The sequence below is a fragment of the Lepidochelys kempii genome, chromosome 14, assembly GCF_965140265.1.
Source record: "Lepidochelys kempii isolate rLepKem1 chromosome 14, rLepKem1.hap2, whole genome shotgun sequence".
Classification (NCBI taxonomy): domain Eukaryota; kingdom Metazoa; phylum Chordata; order Testudines; family Cheloniidae; genus Lepidochelys; species Lepidochelys kempii.
Genome location: NC_133269.1, coordinates 30,765,436 through 30,789,831, shown reverse-complemented (window position 1 = coordinate 30,789,831; position 24,396 = coordinate 30,765,436). Strand labels below are relative to the sequence as shown.

Here is a 24,396-nt window from a genome sequence, read left to right as displayed (position 1 = left end):
CTTTACACAAAACAGTCAGTGGTGGGGGAGAGGAGAACCTCACTAAAAACCTTAGCCCAGTGTACTTAGCCTTAGGGTATTCACTTTGGACATAGGAAAGACCCGGTTCAAGGCCCCTTCCATCTGAAGCAGAGAAGGGATTTGCAAGGAGATCTCAGGTGAGTGCTCTAACCACTGAGCTATGCGATAGTCCCTCACTCTTGTGGAAGCTGTTGCACCGTGGATAAATAATTTAAAAAGTCACTTGGAGCAGGGGGACTGGATCCTGGGCTAAAAGTTATGAGGAGCTCCTCCCACCCCTCCACCTGCCTCTTGCAAAAATGGCATAGGAACCCAACTGCAAAGATGGTTCCCGGCACTGCTCTGCAACCTGGACTTAAGTGCCTATCTCTGTGAGAGGGGTGAGGCTTCACACTTTGGGTAGCATAGCTAGCTCCCTACCTACCATGCTGGGTTTTGTCAACTGCAGTCTAAGGCACCTGTCTCTCCCCATGAATTGTTTCGGAGCTTAGGCACGTAAGTCAGGCATTATGATGTTCAGCGTCTCGGCATTTAATTTTTAGGTGCCCAAACAGTTACTGCGATTCCAAGCCTATTTGCATTTTTATGTCCATGCCATCTTTCTTAAAGTGAGGCACCTAATAACTGGACATAACACTCCAACTGAGGCCTTACCAGTGCTCAATTACTTGCTGTGTCTGTCTTAGGACACTCCTGTTAATATACCCCAAAATGATTTTAGCCTTTTTTTTTTTTTTTTTTTGCAACTGCATGACATTGTTGGGTCGTACTGAATTTGTGATTCCCTTATAACACCCAGATCCTCTAGGCAGCAGTACCGCTGAAGTCAGTTATTCCCCATTTTTGTATCTGTGCATTTGATTATTTCCCTCCACTCCCGTCTTTACTGAATTTCATCTAGCTGATTTGAGACCAATTCATTAAGGTAATTTTGAATTCTAAACCTGTCCTGCAAAGTACATGCCCCCACTCCCACCCAGCTTGGTGTCATCCCTAAATTTTATAAGCATACTCTCCATTCCATTATCCAAGTCATTAATGAAAATGTTGAATAGTACTGCACCCAGGACAGATCCATGCAGGACTCCACTAGATACATCCCCCAGTTTGACAGTGAGCCATTGATAACTACTCCTTTGAATATGATCTTTCAATCAATTATGCACCCACCTTATAGTAATTTCATCTAGACCACATTTCCCTAGTTTGCTTATGAAAATATCACGTGGAACTGTGTCAAAAGCCTTACTAAAATCAAGATATATCACATCTACTGCTTTCCCCCTATTCACAAGGCCAGTAACCCTGTCCAAAAAAAAAATTAGGTTGTTTTGGCATGATTTGTTCTTGACAAATCCCGTGTTGGCTACTACTTATTGCCCTATTATCTTACAGGTGCTCCTCCGGAAGATCCTGAGCAAGTGGACCAAAATGGGACATTTTCAGAAAGAGCCAAAGGAATTGTTTCCCAGAGTCCTGAGCAGAGTCAGCACATATCAGAGAGGGAGGAGGGAAACCACAAAGGGGGGAGAGAGGAAAAATCTAGTGCCTACCAGGGAGGTTTCAATGTTCTTAATGAAACCACGAGCCAGCTCAGAGCCCACATGGGGGAGAGATCCTACGGGTGTGCTGAATGTGGGAAAGCCTTTAGTTGGAGATCACACCTTACTGCCCATGAGAGAATCCATACAGGAGAAAAACCCTATAAATGTCTGGACTGTGGGAAAAGTTTTAGTCAGAGATCCCACCTTACTACACATGAGAGAATCCACACTGGTGAGAAGCCCTATAAATGCCCCGACTGCAAGAAAAACTTCCGTCGCAACTCACAGCTTATTAATCATCTGAAATCGCACACGGGCCAGAAGCCATATAAGTGTCCCGACTCTGGGAAAAGCCTCCGGGGGGTTTCACACCTTACTGTGAACAGTAGAGAGATGCCTTACAAATGCCCGGACTGTGAGAAAAGCTTCAGTCAAATGTCTCACCTTGTTAGACATCAAAGGTTCCACACAGGAGAGAAGCCTTATAAGTGTCTGGAGTGTGGGAAAAGCTTCTGTCAGAGCTCAGACCTTATTACACACCAGAGAACCCATACAGGGGAGAAATCCTACACATGCTCTGAGTGTGGGAAAAGCCTCAATAGAATCTCACACCTTGTTGCACATCATCGATCCCACACTGGAGAGGCACCTTACCAATGCCCCGACTGCGAGAAAAGCTTCAGTCAGATGTCGCACCTCATTAGACATCAGAGGTTCCACAAGGGAGAGAAACCCTACAAGTGCCTGGACTGTGGGAAAAGCTTCTGTCAGAGCTCAGACCTTATTACACATCAGAGAATCCACACAGGAGAGAAGCCCTATAAATGCCCCGAGTGCGGGAAAGGATTCAGTCGGAGCTCAAACCTTATTGCCCACCAGAGAACCCACACAGGAGAGAAACTCTATCAGTGCTCCCACTGTGGGAAGAGCATGACCCGGAGTTCAAACCTTGTTCGACATCAGAGAACTCACACCAGAGGAAAACTCTGTATAAAAAAAGCCTGGCTCCAACCTAGCCATGGTGAATAATACCCTGGCCTTTTCCCGTTAACAATGGCTGTGTTTGGACCCGGTTCCTCAAAGGTAGTGAGGCTCCTAATTTCTGTTGAAATCAATAGACGTCAGGAGCATAAATAGCTTTTGAGAATCTGGGCTTTGGCTCCAGTGTATGCCTGGGGTCAAGAGATAGCAGCAGGGAGGATAGGAACCAGAGAGGATGGTTCTGGAGGGCACAGTTGCTTGGGAGTTGTGACACAGATGATGAACATAGGCATATCTTCAAAGACCATTATACTGAGAGAGATCATGCACATGAATCTGCAGAATGTTCATAGTACTTTGTATCGATGCAGGCATGTGTTTTCATGCGTTCTTCAACCCTGTAGGGAGTGATTTAATGCAAAACTCCCAAACCTGGCTATATAGATGTCAAATCTTTGAAGTCTGACCTCCTGGACCATAGGGGGAGTTATTAAAACTGGTAACTAACTCAGCTTCCCTAAACAGAAGATTCACTCATAGCGATCAGGTTGATTATTGTATTGAATTAACTGGATTTGACTATTACTTTCAGCAAACTGAATATTCTCTGTTAAGCTCTTACATTTACCTTTCTTATTTTGCTTTTCCTTTTTATCTAGAACCATCTTTCTTTTGTTTGCTGCAGTTTCTGATTTATTCTTAACCGTATTCTAGTTAAGAAAACTGATACATTCAGGAGCACTGGTGGAGTGGTTTGGGTTTGCAATGTCCTGAACTGGACATGTGGGACAGAATGGGGATGATGTGGTTTTTTCTTACTTGAAATGCAGAGGAATAAAATGTAACTGAGTTTCCTAAACTCTGAGTCTTACAACACAAGTGAAAATGGGGTGAGATTGGGGCCTGTGGGAAAGTCTGTTGATAACACTGTCCTAGCACTGCAAATCTGTGTATATCTGCATCCATGAATATCGACCATGCTTGCGGATGGATACGGATCCAAATTTTATACCCAGAGCCCTGAAAATCTGCGGATATCCACTTGGTATCTGCAGATCATGTTTGCAGACCACAGATCGGATACAGATACAAATTTTGTATCTGCCCAAGGCTCTAGTGCCTGTAATTACATCAGAGGTCTGCTTTTTGATATAGTCACCCTCACAGAACCATCAATACGTTACTATTGCCCATTTAGTTTCATTCTTAATGCATTACACTATAATAGCTCTGACATATACATATGCCACGGTAGCCAAACTTACTGACCCTCTGAGCTGTATACGACAATCTTCGGTAGTTCGAGAGATGCAGCGCACCTGTGCTTCTGCTGAAGCTCCGAGCCCTGGCCAGCGTGCCCTGTGAGGCCGAAACCCCTAGCCCTACCACCTGGCTGAAGGGCAGAAGCCCTCTCCCCACTACAGCGCAGAAGCCCTAAGCTCTCCCTGCCTCCAATCTGGTAGGCAGAGAATAGGAGGGTGTCGGGGGCTCCATGGGCTGCACTTTAATTGTAGAAGAGCTGCATGTGGCTCACGAGCTGTGGTTTGGCTACCCCTGACATATACCCATTAAAAAATCCTATGACTAAGATAGCTCCATGGCTGAATTCCTTATACCTGCCCTAGTTAGAATCTGAGTTATCACATGTGCTGTATTTCTCCTGTCACGACTCGCTTTATTTTCAATGTCATTTATTCTTCTAGGAGCAAGTATCAAAGAGTTAATCCCAGCATAAGGCAGGTGTAAATAATTATTAATTTAGGTGGAGTGTAAAATACCTGGGTTCAGTATAAAACTACATAACAAGAGAATCAACTGAGGAATTAATCTGCTCCTTGTATGAGTTAGCAGTACTGACAGGGTATCTACATTGAAATTGCAGTTCCTGGATTATAAATTCCCAGTTTACTTAATTTGAAATGGAGTATAATAAAATAAGCAAAGTTAGAAGTGGAAAATGTCCATTTGCTCCCATCCTTTCTGTTTCCCTCAGCAAAGCGGGGGTGTTCTGCAGGTTGTCTGCAATTTTGTGGCTGTGGCATTAACAGCCGAATCCACCCCACTCCCACCCCTTGCTGCAGAATTTTGTTCCAGAACCTAAATATAGAGCTGCTCCTATGCACTGTGGTGATACAAATAAATAATCAGGTTTTTAAAGAAAAAAATGTCCAGCCCTTATGACTGCAAATAAAACATTTAAAATGTGCTTATCAACGCCTGTGGATATTGTGCATGAGGATGGGACACCTGGCTTGTACTAGTGTTGCTGGGTTGGAAAACTGCGACTTGAAACACCACCCATCCCTCACCCTTTCCAAAAATCAGGTCGCTTGTGACTACACATTCGTTCCAAAACCTTCAACTGACTGTCCGTGCTAAAACCCGGGCTTCCCACTCTTTCCACTGGGGAGACTGTTCCCCAGATCTCATTGCCAGAGCATGTCCCCTGCCCTGATATGCAATTTAAAAATGATTAGGCATGGAGAAGAGGGGATACCACTCAAGATTGAAGTGGCCTATTGAGATGTAAATTTTGAGTTCCCTTCTCAGCAAAATGACAGGTTTCAGAGTAACAGCCATGTTAGTCTGTATTCGCAAAAAGAAAAGGAGTACTTGTGGCACCTTAGAGACTAACCAATTTATTTGAGCATGAGCTTTCGTGAGCTACAGTCGAAGTGAGCTGTAGCTCACGAAAGCTCATGCTCAAATAAATTGGTTAGTCTCTAAGGTGCCACAAGTACTCCTTTTCTTCTCAGCAAAGGTCCCTTGATCTCAGGATTTGGCCTGTAGCGATTCCAAGCTGAAGTCTCTCTTTCTTCTGCTGCCCCACAGAAATTTCATCTGGAAGTTGGTCATACCTCAACTTTAGGAGATGCTTGTATCTGTTTATGTCTGATGCACAAGTTTTCAAAAGTGGATTGCTTTGCTTTAGGGTAGCTGGGTTGGAGCTGAGTGAATTTTTTATTTTTTGCAGTGAATAGTAAATTGACCGAAAATGTGTTTTGGGGGGTATTGAAACTACTTAAGAATTCAAGTTGATTTTGGAAACAGTCTGGCTGAAAACAAAACAAAAACTTCAGCAATGTCAATATTTTGAATCCACATTTTATTTCAACCTGTTTTTGTTTGTTTTTTGTGAGGGAAAAGTCACTTTCAGTCTGAAACTAACCAAATTTTTTTCAATTTGGCCATCACACAACTCTGTATCTGAATACAGTGAGGTTTGGAGGGGGCTTAATTAGCTCCAAGCACTAGTGGCTCTGGTAATTGCTATGGAGGGGGCGTGTCTTGTTCCCTCCACTCCAGTATCAGCTGAGCTTCTGGGTCACATGCAGAGAGTAGCAGCAATAGCAACAACATCCAGAAGTTGGACCTGCAGCTTCCCAAGTGGGATCTGGGCCATGGACAGACCTTCATTAAATCTGCCTCTGTGCCTACCAGAGTGGGGCACTTTCTCCGGTGGCTGGAACTAGCCCACAAGGGCAGCTCTGGGCTCAGCTGGCATCAGCTCCTGAGGCAGAGCCTCCATGTGCGTGAGAGAGAAAATGCTGGGGAAGAGCAGGAAAGTGATGCTCAATCCTGGGTGTCAGAAGTCTCACAGCTCTTTGGAATCTGCTCACCTATTTTTAATGCCCAGGAAAGAGCAGTTTCAGGGAACCATGAAATGGTCACAGTTTTAGGTTCCCCTTTGTCTCTCTGGAGGTGACATTGCAATGAAGGGAAGGGGTGAATCATAATGAAATGGAGGGAGGGAGATGGAGTTATGTCAACCTAACTTTGTAGTATAGACCAGGCCATGGTCTTCTATGTGCAGTTAAGGACATCACAGGGAGAGGTGAAAAGTGGGGGTGGGTAGGAATAGCCCATCAAATCTTCATTTTAAAATCTAACCTCATTACTGCTCCCCTTTGGGCTCCCCTCAAATTCCACAGTGATTATTAGATCTGCCCAAGGACTGAGACATGTTTGCTCCATCAGATATGGCAGGTTTTTAAAAAAACTTGGACTGTGTACATTTCTAAGAACTTTTCTACAGAACCCTCTTCCTTTTAAGTTATGTGAAACCTCCTGAAATTATCCCTGTAGGTCTTTTAGGGATTGGCACCTTCAAAATCTTTGCTAATCTTAGTGAATTCCCCACAGGCTGTGGGGAATCCTTCTTTCAGGTATTTGTGCTTCAAAAATTGTTATTTCATTGAAATAATAATCTCTCTCAACATTCCCATGACTTCATGGTAGTCTATAAAAGTACGTTCAGCTGGTGAGAAAAGCTCTGTCAGATTTTATCCAAAAAGGTATAAACTTCAGATCCTCCTGTTAGCACTTTTCCCTTCCTATCACTATTTCATTTATTAGTAGAATAAAACAGTAGCAGAGAGCAAAGGTGAGCGCATAATGGATTTTTTGGTTTTAATGAAACTGAGAAACTCAAACACATTTTGTTTCAAATCTTCCAAAACATTTTGATCGACTAGAAATCTTTGGTTTGGTTTTTCATTTAGTTTTGAGTCAACCACAATGTTTCTGTCAAGTTGAAATAATTTTGTTTTCAAGTTCTTTGTTTTCATCTGGCTATTTTCAAGTACCACTATACTTGCCACCAGCCTGTCTCCTACTTCCTGTCATGTGATCAACACATGGCTTGGGTGGCAGGATGCTGTAGGTAGGAGTATGCGCACAGAATGGGTGAATAAATGATTCCTTAACCCTTTATTTTTAATTTTTAACTTTAATTTTAGCCAAATTGGCTCAATTTACTTTATCCTGGGACTTTGTAGGGAGTCAAGGGGAGCCCCTTATGACAAGAACGAGCTGTCATTTGCTAAAAATCCCCACAGAAGACAAAAGGCCCCTGTTAGAGACCTAGCCTTGGATAAAAAGAAAAGGAGTGCAACTGATGAAGTGAGCTGTAGCTCACGAAAGCTTATGCTTAAATAAATTGGTTAGTCTCTAAGGTGCCACTTGTACTCCTTTTCTTTTTGCGAATACAGACTAACACGGCTGCTACTCTGAAACCAGCCTTGGATAAGGGATTCCTGTGCTCTGGTTTTAAAGGGTAGGTGGAGGAGGAAAGAGGAGAGGAAGGCGGTAGAAAGTTGCAAAATAAGTTAAATAAAGCTTTAAAAAGTAATGCCAGCCTGGAAGAGTGAACACAATGTCAGAGGGGGAAAAGCAGTTAGGCATGCAAATAAAATAAGGGGTGAAATTAAGGACTGTATCAAGGCACACACCTCAACTAGGCTGCATAGAGCCAGGTGATGCAAGCCTCTGGGCTGGAAAATAAAGTTCCTCCCAAAATCTATTCAGCAAAAGGGTAAAAAGCAAACCGACTCTTAAGTTTAAGCACGGAGTGGCTTTACAAACGATGAGTCTTAAGTCTGAAAATGTTTGCCTTTCGCTTTTTATGCAACTTCTCTGCTCCCTTTGGGGTGTAGTTCACTCATTTTAATAGAATCCATCCATTATATATTTTCCTTTCACCCAACTGTGCAGCCTTCCTTAGGGGTAATTCAGGGTACAGGACAGCTAACTATGAAGCTCAGTGAGGTGTGAATTTTGGCGGTCTATATAGGCCAGTAATTTTTTACTCTTACTCTGTACTCTTACATGCCATCTGTCGTACACTGTCTAAGTAGGGTTTACTGTGGTGTTAGGGAAAGGGCATGCTCTTCTGTACATAACTTCCATAATATGATGAATGTGGGGGCTTTGGTAATATTTTTATGATTCCTGTGTGTGCCTCAGTTTCCCTCTGGGCTTTGCATTGCCGTGGTATAACTACATTACTAAGGGGTGTGTGAAAATCTACACCTGTGAACGACGCAGAATTCTCCCATCCACCTAGCTACTGCCTCTCAGGGAGGAAGCATACCTACGCTGATGGGAGAAGCCCTCCTGTCAGCATAGGTAGTGTCTTCAATGAAGCACTACAGTGGTGCAAGCCACACAGCAGCGTTTTAAGTGTAGACAAGCCTTGAGTGTAAAGCGAAGGGAATGAGCTGTTAACTCAGCAGGAAACCAGAATCATTAACAAACTAAATAAAGTCTACACATGTGAATGTAAACCCCAGTGGTCGGGACAGTAACACCTAGCAACTAACAGCCAAGAGGAAGGAGATTTCCCACACTGCTCGGCTTCCCTGCAGAGAGAAGGTCTCCCAGCTGGAGAAGAAAGAGGAGAGGTAGTAGAGAGACCAGCTTCTGTTGGTGAGAGAGACAAGCTTTGGAGGGGAAAAGTGTCAGGTGTTAAGAGTTAGGACACAGCGCACGCGCGCGCACACACACACGCTTAAAAAGAAAAGGAGGACTTATGGCACCTTAGAGACTAACAAATGTATTTGAATGTAAGCTTTCATGAGCTACAGCTCACTTCATTGGATGCATTCAGTGGAAAATACAGTGGGGAGATTTTGTATACACAGAGAACATGAAACAATGGGTGTTACCATACACACTGTAACAAAAATTGGGGATTGGCACTGCTTTGAGCAGGGGGTTGGACTAGATGACCTCCTGAGGTCCCTTCCAACCTTGAGATTCTATGAAATGATTCTAAGAGTGATCAGGTAAGGTGAGCTATTACCAGCAGGAGAGCCGGGGGGGGAGGGGGAGGAGGGGGAATAACCCACCACAGTGGTGCCCTTAACCCACCTAGCAATATTGTTAATCTATCCAACTATACTCTTAGCCCAGCAGAAGAATCTGTCCTATCTCGGGGCCTCTCCTTCTGCCCCTCCACCCCCACGAACATGATACAGTTCTGTGGTGACCTAGAATCCTCTTTTCGATGTCTCCGACGCAAGGAATATTTCCAACACACCTCTGAATAACATACTAACCCACAGAGACCTTCCTACCAACACTACAAAAAGAAGGATTCTGGGTGGACTCCTCCTGAAGGTTGAAACAACAGACTGGACTTCTACAGAGAGTGCTTCCGCCGACGTGCACAGGCTGAAATTGTGGAAAAGCAGCATCACTTGCCCCATAACCTCAGCTGTGCAGAACACAACGCCATCCACAGCCTCAGAAACAACTCTGACATCATAATCAAAAAGGCTGACAAAGGAGGTGCTGTCGTCATCATGAATAGGTTGGAATATGAACAAGAGGCTGCTCGGCAGCTCTCCAACACCACTTTCTGCAAGCCATTACCCTCTGATCCCACTGAGGATTACCAAAAGAAACTACACCATCTGCTCAGGAAACTCCCTGAAAAAGCACAAGAACAAATCTGCACAGACACACCCCTAGAATACCCCTGGTCGAGGTTCTATCTGCTACCCAAGATCCATAAACCTGGAAATCCTGGACGCCCCATCATCTCAGGCATTGGCACCCTGACAGCAGGATTGTCTGGCTATGTAGACTCCCTCCTCGGGCCCTACACTACCAGCACCCCCAGCTATCTTAGAGACACCACTGACTTCCTGAGGAAACTACAATCCATCGGTGATCTTCCTAAAAACACCATCCTGGCCACTATGGATGTAGAAGCCCTCTACACCAACATTCCACACAAAGATGGACTACAAGCCATCAGAAACTGAATCCCCGATAATGTCACGGCAAACCTGGTGGCTGAACTTTGTGACTTTGTCCTCACCCATAACTATTTCACGTTTGGGGACAATGTATACCTTCAAATCAACAGCACTGCTATCGGCATACTGTAGAGCCATGCGGATACCAACATTTTTATGGCTGACTTAGAACAACGCTTCCTCAGCTCTTGTCCCCTAATGCTCCTACTCTACTTGCGCTACATTGATGACATCTTCTCATCTGGACCCATGGAAAAGAAGCCCTTGAGGAATTCCACCATGATTTCAACAATTTCCATCCCACCATCAAGCTCAGCCTGGACCAGTCCACCCAAGAGATCCACTTCCTGGACACTACGGTGCTAATAAGCGATGGTCATATAAACACCACCCTATACCGGAAACCTACTGACTGGTATTCCTACCTACATGCCTCCAGCTTGCATCCAGACCACACCACACGATCCATTGTCTACAGCCAAGCTCTACGATACAACTGCATTTGCTCCAACCTCTCAGTCAGAGACAAACACCTACAAGATCTCTATCAAGTGTTCTTACAACTACAATCCCCACCTGCTGAAGTGAAGAAACAGATTGACAGAGCCAGAAGAGTACCCAGAAGTTACCTACTACAGGACAGGCCCAACAAAGAAAATAACAGAACGCCACTAGCCATCACCTTCAGCCCCCAACTAAAACCTCTCCAGCACATCATCAAGAATCTACAACCAGATGAGCTTGGTATCCTGAAGGACGACCCATCACTCTCACAGATCTTGGGAGACAGACCAGTCCTTGGTTCCAGTCAGCCCCCCAACCTGAAGCAAATACTCACCAGCAACCACACACCACACAACAGAACCACTAACCCAGGAACCTATCCTTGCAACAAAGCCTGTTGCCAACTGTGTCCACATATCTATTCAGGGGACACCATCATAGGGCCTAATCACATCAGCCACACTATCAGAGGCTCGTTCACCTGCACATCTGCCAGTGATATATGCCATCATGTGCCAGCAATGCCCCTCTGCCATGTATATTGGTCAAACTGGACAGTCTCTACGTAAAAGAATAAATGGACACAAATCAGACATCAAGAATTATAACATTGAAAAGCCAGTTGGAGAACACTTCAATCTCTTTTGGTCACTCGATTACAGACCTAAAAGTGGCAATTCTTCAACACAAAAACTGCAAAAACAGACTCCAATGAGAGACTGCTGAATTGGAATTAATTTGCAAACTGGATACAATTAACTTAGGCCTGAATAGAGACTGGGAGTGGATGGGTCATTACACAAAGTAAAACTATTTCCCCATGTTTATTCCCCCCCGCCCCCTCACTGTTCCTCAGACTTTCTTGTCAACTGCTGGAAATGGCCCACCTTGATTATCACTACAAAAGGTACCCCCCCCTCTCCTGCTGGTAATAGCTCACCTTACCTGATCACTCTTGTTACAGTGTGTATGGTAACACCCATTGTTTCATGTTCTCTGTGTATATAAAATCTCCCCACTGTATTTTCCACTGAATGCATCCGATGAAGTGAGCTGTAGCTCACGAAAGCTCATGCTCAAATAAATTGGTTAGTCTCTAAGGTGCCACAAGTCCTCCTTTTCTTTTTGCGGATACAGACTAACATGGCTGCTCCTCTGAAACACATATACTTGGAACCACAGACACAGGCACTGAGACAGAGCCCAAATGGATTTTACAGCAGCTTGTGGGTAGAGCCCTGACATGGGCCAGACCAAATTCTGTCTTCACCTTTTTTTCCTTCTATGCAACCTAAGGACTTTCAGATTCTGTGAGCCAGCTGACTAATAAATTGTTACCTTGTTTTGAAAAGGCTTCCTGGTGTCGCTGCAAATACTTTACAGCGAACATTGCACTTTGGAGGAGTACAGGACAAGTCTCTCACAGGAGACTGGCTCCGCTGGACTTGCTGCAGGGAGCCATGGAGAGAGACCAGGATCGCCAAAATTCTTGGGACCTGGCAGTCTATTGGAGTCACTCCTCAGGATTACAGCTGGACCTAAACCAGACCCTGTGGATGCATGACACACAGAGGACATCTCTTGCATGGATGTCTTATAAATATACAGCAGAGAACAATGCTGCAATTGTTACAAAAAGGTACCTTGGATGTGACCTCATAGAACTTGTTTATATGCTTTTAAGCTTCTTTAAAACATCCCAGCTGTACTCTCTTTGGGCCAGAACCTCAGCTGGAATAAATCAGCATCGCTCTATGTTGCTATGTAGCAGCTGAGGACCAGGCCTCCATGAACAGCGAGCAAAACCAACATTCACACAAGGACTGACAAATGCACTCAAAGAAAAAGGATATTTAACAAAATGACAAGTATCAAAGCAGCACTGAGATGATATAACTGATATCAGGGATTATGGCAAATGCATCTCCAGCTTCTCCAGTGGCTGTGCTGATGTCCCCCAGACTGCCAGCCTGATTTGGGGGAAGACATTCTGCACAGAAATATATTTTAATTTCCACTGAAAAAAATCATTCCTCTGGTAAAATGCTGCTGTATTTCCTACCTCACTGAATCTGCCAAGAAAGCAACACCATTAATACAGGAAGCCTTATAGGAACCAGTGGGGAAACACACACTTGTGGAGTACATATCCTCCCACTGTAACAACAGAGTTCTTAGCAGAGAGTAAGAGGAGATAATAAACCATTAAATGCCATGGGTACGTCTACACAGCAAAAATATCTCAGTGAGGCACAGAGCCTGTGTCTACAGTCTGGGGCTTGCGGGGCTCATGCTACCATGTAGACTTTCCAGCTCAGGCTGGGTTTCAGAGCTCGAGCTCCAGCCCAAGCCACAACATGGACACAGCTTTTTAGCTTCCTAGTGTGAGCCCTGCAAGCCTGAGTCTGTAGACCCGGGCTCATAAACTCACCACCATGGGTTTTACTTTTCCCATTTTGTAGACGCACCCCATCTGGCCACATTCCACTCTATCCTACACCAGGATCGATCCAGAGTGACTCCACTGAGTCTGCTGGGGCCACTCAGTATTCAACCTAGCATCACTGAGAGTAGAATCTAGATCCTTTTCCAGTGTTTGTTGTGGGTATTTTATCTGAACAGCCCCTTTCAGCTCACTTTCTATCAACATTCCCACCCCCAACAAACATGGACCATTGAACTGTCCCTAGCGCTGTTTCCACCACGGAGAGCGGCTGATGCTGCTGTACAGTGACGGACTCAGCTAAGTCTGAGTCATTGTCACCACTGGCTAGCTAACGCTGACCTTTGGGAAAGCAGCAAGGAAGGGGTTAAGATTTGAACCGACCTGAAGAAGCCTGTGAGATCACTGAGAAGATATCCATGCATTTCCACTGTTGGAACACAAGGGGAGGGGGGGAACTTACTCCACAAAGTTCCAGAAACCAGAGAGCCCCAGGACTTCTCTGTGTGGGGAAAGTTTTGCCAGTGATACCAGCATAAGAGTGCCGTATTCAGTTTGCTTAATTCCTGTGGCTAAACTATATAAACTAAACTGGAAAAAGACCACTATTATATTGGAATAAAAGCTTCCACATGGGGCTGGGGGTTAAACAGGGATAACTAGATCAGTTTAAATTCACACCTTAACTTTCCTGTGTAGACAAGGCCTCAGCCGCCATGAGGGAACTCAGGCCTCCAGGAAAAGAACCAAGGAAGTACTGAGGGGAGGAAAGTGTACTAGGATTCAGGAAAAGGCTAGACATTTATATGGATAATAAAATCATCATTCGCAGTCACACCAGCCCAGGGTCACAGCTGTCTCTTGCCATGAGGAGTGTATGGCCAGGCAACGAGTGCCAAAAACCCTCAGGCCAGCTGGCCAAGGTATCATTGGCTTAGTCCATCACTTTGATGCAGCAGGCAGGAAAGGCCGCTCTCCCATGTGGACTCTCCGGTGTCTATTCAGGATTGAGCTCTGAGTGAAGCTTTTCCCACAGTCCCAGCACCGGTAAGGTCTCTCCCCGGTGTGGATCCGCTGGTGCCTGACCAGGTTGGAGCTGCGGCCAAAGCCTTTCCCACAATCGGAGCACTTGAAGGGCTTCTCTCCACTGTGGATCCTCTGGTGCGTAGACAGGGTGGATCTCACGCTGAAGCTTTGCCCGCACTCAGGGCACTCGTAGGGCTTCACTGTGACATGGATTCTCTGGTGCAAGGCAAGGCTTGAGCTCACGCTAAAGTTTTTCCCACAGTCCGGGCATTTGTAGGGCTTCTCTCCATTGTGGATCCTCTGATGTTTGACCAGGTCTGAGCTCTGCCTGAAGCTTTTCCCGCAGTCAGTGCATTTGTAGGGCCGGTCACCCATGTGCGTGCGCTGGTGTTTGATGAGGTCAGAGCTCTGGCCAAAGCTCTTCCCACAGTTGGAGCACATGTAGGGCCGGTCACCCATGTGGGCCCTCCGGTGCCTGTGCAGGTTGGAGCTCTCGCTGAAACTCTTTCCGCACTCAGTGCATGTGAACGGCTTGTGCCCAGCGTGGATTCTCTGGTGTTTAATGAGATCCGAGCTGCGCACAAAGCCTTTTCTGCACTCGGGGCATTTGTAGGGCTTCTCTCCCACATGGGCTCTCTGGTGTTTCACAAAGTTGGAGCCGTCAATAAAGCTCTCCCCACAGTCCCCACAGCTGTAGGGTCTGTCCCCGAGGTGGATCCTCTGGTGCAGGATGAGGAGTGACCTACGTCCAAAGCCTTTACTGCAGTCGGGGCATTTGTAGGGCTTTTCCTGGCTGTGGATTCTCTGGTGTAGGACCAGGGTGGAGCTCCGGCTGAAGCTCTCCCCGCAGCTGGGGCAGGTGAAGGGCCTCTCACCAGTGTGAGTTCTCTGGTGGGAGAGGAGTTCTGAGCTCACGCTGAAGCTTTTCCCACACTCAGTGCATCTGAAGGGCCTCTCGCCCATGTGGGTTCTCTGGTGTCTAACGAGGTGCGAGCTCTGGCGGAAGCTTTTCCCGCAGTCAGGGCATCCGTAGGGTCTCTGCCCCATGTGGGTCCTCTGGTGGGCAGTGAGGTCTGAGCTCTGGCTGAAGCTCTTCCCGCACTCCGAGCAAGGATAAGGCCTCTCTCCTGTGTGGGTCCGTCGATGCTTAGTGAGATGGGAGCTCACGCGGAAGCTTTTCCCACACTTAGGGCATTTATAAGGTTTCACTCCCGTGTGGACTCTCTGGTGCGTCAGGAGCCGAGAGCGCCGACTGAAGCTTTTCCCGCATGCATCGCATCCGTAGGGTCTCTCCCCTGTGTGGATTCGCTGGTGTTTAGTGAGGTCTGAGCTCTGGCTGAACTTTTTATCACAGTGAGGGCACTTATAGGGTTTCTCTCCTGTGTGAATTCTCCGATGGGTTGTGAGGTTTGATCTCACGCTGAAGCTTTTCCCACAGTCGGGGCAGTGATAGGGTTTTTCTCCCGTATGGATTCTCTGATGCGTAATCAGGTTCGAGCTCCCACAAAAGCGTTTCCCACACTCAGCACATTTATGGGGTTTGTCTCCCCACTGGGCTGTCTGACGTTGTCCCAGGCCTGAGTGCAGACCAGAGGCTTCCCCACACTCCGTATCCAGGTGTATATTCTCTCCAGTGGGGTAGTTCTGGGGGACATTCTTGCCCTTGAATCCTTTGTCACTCGGAAGGGATTGAACCTCTCTCTTTCCTGAGCAGTTTCTCTGCTGCCTTTCTGAGCTGCTGTCAGTCCCACAAGCTTCTCCATGGTCAAGCCCCTGCAGCCCCAGCTTGTTAGGGACGTTCTGCTGGGGATTGTCCTCCACATCCTCATTTACCATCCCCTCTGCAACTGCAATAAATGGAGAGAATCCGGACACAAGTCCTTGCCTCTGCCAGGGAGAACAAGAGTCTCAGGAACGGGAACTGCAAAGAGAGTGAAATAATCATGAGGGATGAAAAACAGGAATCATATCCCCCACAAACCCTCCAACTCACCCAGAGGAGAGAGAAGAGGAGCCAATCCTGCCAATTCAGACTATCTGAACCCCCAGAGAAAGGAAGGGGGAAGGGAGGGAGCTTATGACAAAGGTGAGTAGGAAGCCATGAACAGCATCTGCCAGGAGGATACAATACCTGATGGAGACCTGGGGTGAGATCAGGCAGAACTGGGGGAACTCCGGGGCTTTGGCGGGAATCCTAGCTTTTTAATTCATGCACCTGAGGGCTTCTGAGTTGCTTGAATGAGTTCCCCACTGGCGCACGTGCCTCCTGGGATCTCCTGTCCCTCAAATCCTTGGAGATCTGGGACCCACAGCTCCTCCCCTTGTTCCATCCAGGAGATCACAGACAGTGAATCAGAAATCCTGCAGAGGGAAGGAAAACATGTAAGATCAGGGTCTGTTACACATTCTTTGTGTCTTTCCAACAAAGAACGTTCCAGGATTTTACACCCAGTTTATTACTTTGAGAATGGGGCATCTCACATTAGCTGCACAACTGAGTTACAAAAGGAGTATAGCTGCGTTTCGCAAACTTAGAGTCCCAACCCAAAAGGGGGTCACAAAACTATTGCAGGGGAGTCGTGAGATCACAAAAAATATTGTGATAACCTTTATATCCTTTGCTAGGGTTACCATATTTCAAATTCCCGGATGGCGGAAAGGAGAACTGGAGTGGGAGGGGGGAATATAGCAGCCGCCGCTCTCCGGCTACCCAGCTCTGAAGTGCAGAAGTAAGGGTGGCACTACCATACTGTTGCTTTACACTATTTGAAAGGCTTCAGTGCTTTTGACTGCAGAGATGATGATTACATGCTTTGCTTAGTGCTCCTATGAGTATCTACAGTAATTTGCCATCACTTTTTTCTGGGAGTGGGGGGGTGTTGTCACAGCCTGAAATATTTTCAAAGGGGGGCCCAGCAAAAAAAACCCTGGAGCATAGGGTACATGCAGTTGTAAGAGTCACAATCTGAATGACCTGCTGGCCAAGAATAAAGAAGGAAATCTGTAATCCTCCTGAATACAGCTGAGAATGCTGCTATCTGTTTGCAGGCATGTCACAAAGAGGAAAAACAACTGCAAAGAGTAGACAATCTGATATTAATCGCTATTTTCTAGATATTTCAATCACTTATCTGACCACCATCACCCTAGTTTCTCAGCACCTCATAATTCATCATCTATTTATCCTCAAAGCACCCATGTGAGATAGGGAAGACCTATTATTATTACTTAGACTGAAAACTCCTTGGGACAGAAACTGTCTTTTTGTTCAGTTTGTACAGTGCCTAGCACAGCAGGGTCCTGCTCCACAACAGCAGCTCCTAGGCAAATTAAAAAAAATTCTAATTTTACAGGTGGCGAATTAGGGCCCAGGAAACACTTTGTACAGCATCACAGATAGAATCTGGAGCAGAGTAGGAAATTCACGTTGAATCTCAAGAGTACCAGGCTAGTTCCCTGGCTCACATTTCCTCTCCAGAGAAAATTCACCTCTGTCAGATTGGAACTTGCAGGCACCGGCACACAAAGCACACTATTCACAGCATCACTAAGCTACTGCATCATTACCCCTCAGCAATTATAGAGGCCCTTTGGGGAAGCTTCCTAGTGAGAGACACGTTGCACCCCCTGTAGGGGATTCTGGCATCTCTGGACAATGCAGGACATGACTCAATCACTGCCCAGACCTACAGCAAGGGAAATGATGTCACCAAATATCCAGAAGATAACAGTCCCCTCAGCAGTAAGCAACAATTTGGGGATTTGGGAAGAACAGACTTTGCAGACAAATTTTTTGCATTCCATAAATAGAAACATTCCTTCTCTTATGCCAGTGACAGAAAAAGATGCACTGGGAACCCTCCATCTCAGAATCCATCCTTTGGACATGTCCTTCCATACCACAGAGCACGGCAGCTGGTTCTCCCTCATACTTTGGAATCTACTCCTCATCCCACCTGGGTCCAAAATAACCCACATCTGTTCAGAGGATTCAGCAGGGTTGAGGTATTGACCTGGTTTTGAGGAGGGAGGGCTAGCATCTATGGGGGATGGGGCACTCGTTGGGTTCTGCTGGCGCTGGCTTTAAGTGGCATTAATTTAATTTGTCTCAAAGGCAAATTTTCGGTGCCCATTAACCAAAACAATAATACACAAATTGCTGTCAGCAGAAAAGCTGAGTCAAGAGACTGTGCCTGTGCCATATGCTCTTTACAATGACAAATGAATCCAGCTTCATCCTCAGGTCTTGGTACTTCTGTTTCTCTGGCCTGGTCTATTTTGGGAGCTGGGGGGCCGCGTCTGGGCTTGGGCTTGGGCAGGACTGGGAGTTTGTGAGAACTTCCCTGGAGTTACTCGGACAGTTGTCCTATCTAGCTATTTCTGATACACTCATTTCTTTATTTTTAGGCTCTGGATTTTCACCCCACTGGGACCAGAAACTATTTCCAGAAGCCCCTGCCCAATCCATCTATGAGCACTTCAGGGCTTTGGTTTCTGAATGCAGAGTTCAGGGAATTCCCACCCCATCCCAAACAGTTTGTTCCTAAAAAGAAAAGGCCTCATTTTAAGCAATTCACAAGTCTTTACTACTATCCTGCCCCCACCCCACCATGAACCCTTCTTCCTCCTCCACCGCCACCCCCACCCCCCCAAACAGCTACCTGACAATCCCGTACCTGAGCTGGCTCCCCTGAAGACATTTCCCTTCCCCGTCCCCTAGGATGATGGGACCATCTGGGGTGAAACTAGGATGTTATTCTGTAGCCTGTCGGGGTGAGAAGGGTGACCGAGGAGGTTTTTGAAGGGGCTTTAGGCCCTTTCATACCCCGATTCCCCCCAGGCTCTTTTCCTGCAGACAGATACTCTAGACTTTGCCACACTGGAAAAATGCTTGTTCACTTTATTATGGAGCAGATCCGGCTGATCCCACCAATATGAAATGCACAAAAACATTTTTAAGCACTCTCCAGTAACAAAGTCTCTGAATCAAATGCCAGAGAAGAGTGGACTCTAAGGAGCTGCTTTGGGTATAGCTACGTGGCATTATAAACCCAGATTCAGACTCAGGTTTGAGCCCAAACCCCTTCTACCGTCCTCGCACAAATCTTTCTGATTTGGGTCAGTAAATCCTCAGGACCCAAATCCTAGGACCCACCAGGGATGTTGGGTCTGAGTCCAAGTCCCACTGGGATTCAGGTCCAAGTGCTATCATTTTGCAGTCTGGACATAGATCAAGCCCGAGTCACCAAACTCAAGTCTGGAAAGTCTGCCGACGCTTTCCTGAAATCTCATGGGCCAATATTTCTCAGCCCTGCTATCCCAACACTACCCACTTGACTCCCAAGCACCAGAAGCAACCCCCCTTGGTTCCCATCCAGCTGCTCAGCATTTAACCCTTCCCTTTTATTCTGACTGCTGAACTATAAGCACAGTTTACCATCTTCTACATTAGTTATGGCCAGTAAGAAGATATCCTAGGCCATGTTTCCACCAAGCGCATTGCTAGCTGGTCACAGGAACAAAGCCAGATTCTGGTTACGCTCTGATGTGAGGCAACCAAGATGCTTGACTTCAGCAAGAGTACCAGATAAGAGCTTGTGTACCAGGACATATCGGAGAAGCTGGCAGTGTCGGAGATTGACCGGACCATTGCTCAATGCAGAGAAAGAATCTGGTGGCTTGAGACCAACTACTTGGAGTCAGGGATGACAACCACATTTCTGTTTACCTGCCTCTTAGACAAGGAATTCAGCCTAGTACTGGGAACTGCAGCAAGCTCTGAGTCCACAGCAGCACATGACAATTTCCTGGCAGCACCCCAGGAGAGCCAGGAGCCTTTGGATCAAGCTCAGGAAGTGACTCTGACACTCACGCAGGTCGCTGGGGAGGCTTTGCTGCTGGAAAAGCTGCAACACATCCTGGGTCCATACTCAGAGGAGCTGTTTGAGCATGCCCCGAGGAGTAGCCTGCAGCCGAATGGGCAGAAGAGCTAGAAGTAGCACCAGAACCTGTTAAGCTTCTGCCTCCACATTTGTTGTTATTAAAACACAGCTGGGATGGATTTCCAGCTTACGGCCGAATTAAATTATTATTACAAGCTGGCAGAACACACACCAGTACCTTGGCATCACCCCTCCCACCACCCCTACCACTGTGTGAAATTCAAAAAGGATACTGAGAAGGGAAAAGAAAAGTTAAACATGCAGCTATGGTGAAATTTGTACTAGACACGCACACGTTGTTTTGTTGGGGTGCTAAAATTAAGAATCTTACATTGCCCTCCCCAACAGTATGCCGCACCATGCGACTTGGTCATACCAGACCATCCTGAGCTACCTGACCAATTACTGAAGACTGTTATGGTCTGGGGGAAGGGGAGTATGTAATCCATGGATGCCATATGAACTGTCTGAAATAAACCGGGAGGTTATATGTGATCCACAGGTCCTGTACTATGAGTCCATAAATGTTCCAGGGATGGAGTGCTTTGTAATCCTTTGTTACAGAAGTATGATCAGGGCCAGTGTTGTGAGCCCAAGCTGTCCTTAGGTCACTGCATTATTTCAGGGAGCATTCAGGGAGGCTGCAATACATCTGCAGGCAAACACAACATCCTACTGATTTCCCCATGAATTTTCAACCAATCCTGATGATTGCCAACTTTTCTCAGTACAGGAACTGCAGGTGGGTGGTCACATTTTGCAGCAGGGCATACTTTCTAGGGCCTCCTTTGAAAGTCACTAGCCCCCTCCAATCATATATGTGCTGGTCAGTCACTATAAGCCTGAAAAGCTCTTTAGCAAGCATTTGGATGACTTGCTCCAGGCATCTTGGAATAGAAGATCCCTTTGCCATTCAGGAATCTCCAGAACTGTTATGTCCTCCAGAAAGTGGACTACCTAAAAGGATTGTAAACCCATAGGTAGTAAACTGAAGGTGTAATTAAATCTTTTATCAGGCCTTCTGAGATCAGAGCACATTTTCATAAGCCATGGCAAAAGAGGGTATGTGGGGTCCCCTAGAACAGTGGTTCTCAACCAGGAGTTTGGGGTCCCTGCAGAGCTGCAAGCAGGTTTCACGGGGTCTGCCAAAATAAACCAGAGAGCAGGGCCAGCATTAGATTCACTGGGGTCCAGGGCAGAAAGCTGATGCCCATTATCAGTGGATGAAGATGAAGCCTGAGCCCTGCCACCTGGAGCTGAAACCAAAGCCTGAGTAATTTAGCTTTGTGGGGACCCCTGTGGCATGGGGGCCCAGGCACTTGCCCTGCTTGCTACCCCCTAATGCCGGCCCTGTCTTTTAATTTACTCTACTGGATACGCAGAAAAACAGTTGTTGTGGCACAGGTGAGCTGTGGAGTTGGGGGAGGAAGGGAGGGCTCAGAAAGAAAAAGTCTGAGAACCCCTGGGGACAGTTACTCCATTAACAACAATGTTATTTGGTGGGAATACTGTCCCAGACTGTCTGAAGGTAAAGTCCTGATCTGCGGAAAACCCAGCATCACACACTTTGCCAGGGAAGCCAACATTAGCGTCCGTCAATAGGCATGTGATCGACGAGGGCCTGCACAATCATGGAGTAGTACCCTTAGTGGTCTATGTATTCACGTGCTTCTTGAAGAGGGCAAACTACAGGCAGGGGAGTCCCACTGATGGCCCCAGCACAATTTGTAAAGCCTGTTCTCTCAAAACCAGCAATTATTTCAGAGACAATGTTTATGCCCACCACCTTTGGGTAAATCACAGTCCTGATGGCCTCACACACCTCCACTCCCACAGTACCCACACCAAACTGGTTAGCAATGGACCTGTAGCAGCCAGGAGTATCATAGAATCATAGAATATCACGGTTGGAAGTGACCTCAGGAGGTCATCTAGTCCAACCCCCTGCTCAAAGCAGGACCAATCCCCAACTAAATCATCCCAGCCAGGGCTTTGTCAAGCCTGACCTTAAAAACCTCAAAGGAAGGAGATTCTACCACCTCCCTAGGTAACACATTCCAGTGCTTCCAGTCTACTGCCATCAGGATGGCTATAGCCACCTGCTTCTGGACCGGCATGACCTCCCTCATGGGTGAGTCCTGACCCGGGAGGGTTGGGGCAAGCTGATCACACAGCTCCAGGAACCTCTGCTTCTCCATGAGAAAGTTCTGGATCAACTCCTGGTCCTCCCAGGTCCACAAAACAACGTGGTCCCACCAGTCCATACGTATGGCCCTGCTCCAGAAGCGCAGGTCTACATATGGAGAATCTGCGGCAACAGCAAGTCATGAGCAGCTTCTGCCAGTTGGAGTCTGGAATATCTGTACCTCCTTCCGAGAGGTGTCTTCAGAAAGTCAGAAAACACCACTGCAACATGCACAGTATCTCAGGGATGCTCCACCTCTTTCCTGAAACAGGAGTAAAAGTGCAAGCTGGACCAGTTCAATAGATACCTACATCCCAAGGCTGGAAAGGACCATTGTGATCATCTAGCCTGACCTTCTGTGTAATACAGACCACAGACAAACCCGGTCATCAGCGAGCAGGAGCAAACCTGGGACCTCTGGAGCTAAATGCACGAGTCTCTACTGCATGAGCTAAAAGTCATGTGGCCCTTAACTAAGGCTATAGTAGTCTCATTAAACTCGAAGTGGTCTCAGTGCCACTAGAGGGGACAGAACACCACACCCAGATGGTGTGTGGATTACACTAGCACTGGCTGCAGGGAGCGTGACTACAGCTCAGCAAGAGGCTGGACGTGTTGGCAGGCTAAGGCAACTTCTGGTCAAGTGCCGCAAAATGGACAGTCAAGTTTTCCCACAGTGCGCCGAGATCTAGAGCAGCAACAGCTAGGGAGGGTGCTAGGAATCCTGGCATAGGCTGGATTATGCCCCCAGAATCAGAAGTTTTGACTTGGGTCAGCAAGGTTGTGAGGCTCAGATCCAGAAATCATAAACCCAGGTATACCATACAGTGTGCACGCAAAAACGTGGACTTAGGAACACCAAGTCTGCAGACTCGGGTCCCACAGACCTGGGTTTACAATGCAGGATAGATATACCTATGGGGGTCCCCCTGACACTGTCCCCACGGCAGCGCATCCCCCCAGCAGGGTGGGGACCAGGCAGAGGCAGGAACTGGCTTTTCCTCTCCCTGCTCCTCCCCAGGGAAGTCAATCTGCCCGGGGTGCTGCAGGGAATGGGGCTGGGCAAGGCTGGGAGCCGGGAACCTCCCTCCCCACTGATTGCTCCTGCTGCCCCTGCCAGTCTCTGCCCCTGTCTCCCTCCTGCCCCCTCGGGCTGGGAGACTCGGTCCCTGGCCCAGCCCGTTCGCTCTCCCGGCGCTGGCTCGGCTCCTGCAGGCGCTCAGGGGGGCAGAGCCTGGGGGGGTCAGGGAGGGCAGCAGCTCCGGGACTCGCAGACCCCCGCCCCCGGGAGCAGAGTTGGGGCGAGGAGGGGCCGTTGGTGCAGAGTCACTTTCCTGCCCGGCCCCAGCCCTTCCCCGGGTCTCTCCCCTCACCTGCAGGCTCCGGCTCAGGGGCTGGTGTCGGCAGAGTCCGGGGCTGCCCAGGGGCTGGTTCCAGCTACCGCAGAAAGTGCCCCCCGGTCTGGGCAGAGAGAGGGGTTAATTACGAAGGGATGCATCAGTGTCCTGTGACCCAGGAAGTTCAGCCTCTTATCATCAGGCTCTGGGCTGAAAAAGCCATGGAGGTAGCAGCCTCCCTCCCTTAACAATAACCAGAGCCCTCTGGTGGCCACAGCTCCCTAATCAAAATTTCCTTCTCTCCCCTCCCCACCGGAGACAGAAAGGCAGCACAGGAACGAATCAGGTCGACAGATGTATATTCTGGAGCAATGCTGGTCTCTCCATAGCTATATAGCTGAAACTATAACCTTCCATTGTAAGCCAGGTATAGAACCCTGCACTCAGTAAAAGTAAAGCAACCCACCTGAAATCTCACAAGCCAGATATCTTTCTGGCAGGTCTGTGGGAAATCAGAGTAGGTATATGGGAGACTTGAGGGCTCAAACAGCTCAAGTAGCAATTAATTAATAAAGGAGGGATCTCTTATCCAAATTCTGTTTGGGACCATTACTCTAGTTACAAGTAATCCACTCCTTGGAATTGTGTTTCCATCCTGCCTTGTGGCTGCCCCCCAGAGATATTCAATTCCTTTAAAAAGACAAAGGAATACATTATAAAATAGTTTAACCAGTTAAAGTGAATAGGCAGCAGGTTTAAAACAATCAAAAACAAGTATTTTTTCACACAACACACAGACAACCTGTGGAACCGGTTGCCAGAGGATGTTGTGAAGGCCAAGTCTATAACAGGGTTCAAAAAAGAACTAG

The 24,396-nt window shown here is 47.2% G+C and overlaps 2 protein-coding genes across 4 annotated transcripts in view; one reads left to right on the top strand and one right to left on the bottom strand.

Annotated features, from left to right (window-relative positions):
• The window catches only part of LOC140898115 (uncharacterized), a 56,112-nt gene extending 50,996 nt beyond the window's left edge, over positions 1-5,116 (top strand). The window contains exon 8 of the mRNA XM_073311565.1: positions 1,417-5,116. Within this exon, the coding sequence (XP_073167666.1) occupies positions 1,417-2,594 (1,178 nt within the window). The 3' untranslated portion in view covers positions 2,595-5,116. The remainder of the gene's footprint in view (positions 1-1,416) is intronic.
• Positions 5,117-12,425: 7,309 nt separating this feature from the next.
• Positions 12,426-23,695, bottom strand: LOC140898210 (uncharacterized). 3 transcript variants are annotated; one of them, XM_073311712.1, is made up of 4 exons: positions 23,564-23,695; positions 22,372-22,452; positions 16,195-16,424; positions 12,426-15,984 (listed from the first exon to the last, which is right to left on the bottom strand). In XM_073311712.1, exon 4 carries the CDS (start codon positions 15,897-15,899, stop codon positions 13,980-13,982), a length of 1,920 nt encoding a protein of 639 aa, XP_073167813.1. In that variant the 5' UTR covers positions 15,900-15,984; positions 16,195-16,424; positions 22,372-22,452; positions 23,564-23,695; the 3' UTR covers positions 12,426-13,979. The 3 variants fall into 3 exon arrangements, with proteins under 3 accessions (XP_073167813.1, XP_073167811.1, XP_073167812.1); XM_073311710.1 differs by lacking the exon at positions 22,372-22,452; XM_073311711.1 differs by lacking the exon at positions 22,372-22,452 and having other exon boundaries at positions 16,279-16,424.
• Positions 23,696-24,396: the final 701 nt, after the last annotated feature.

Bases quoted from the DNA above. Each gene is read 5' to 3' on its own strand.
- LOC140898210 (XM_073311712.1), bottom strand. From the start codon at position 15,899: ATGGTAAATGAGGATGTGGAGGACAATCCCCAGCAGAACGTCCCTAAC.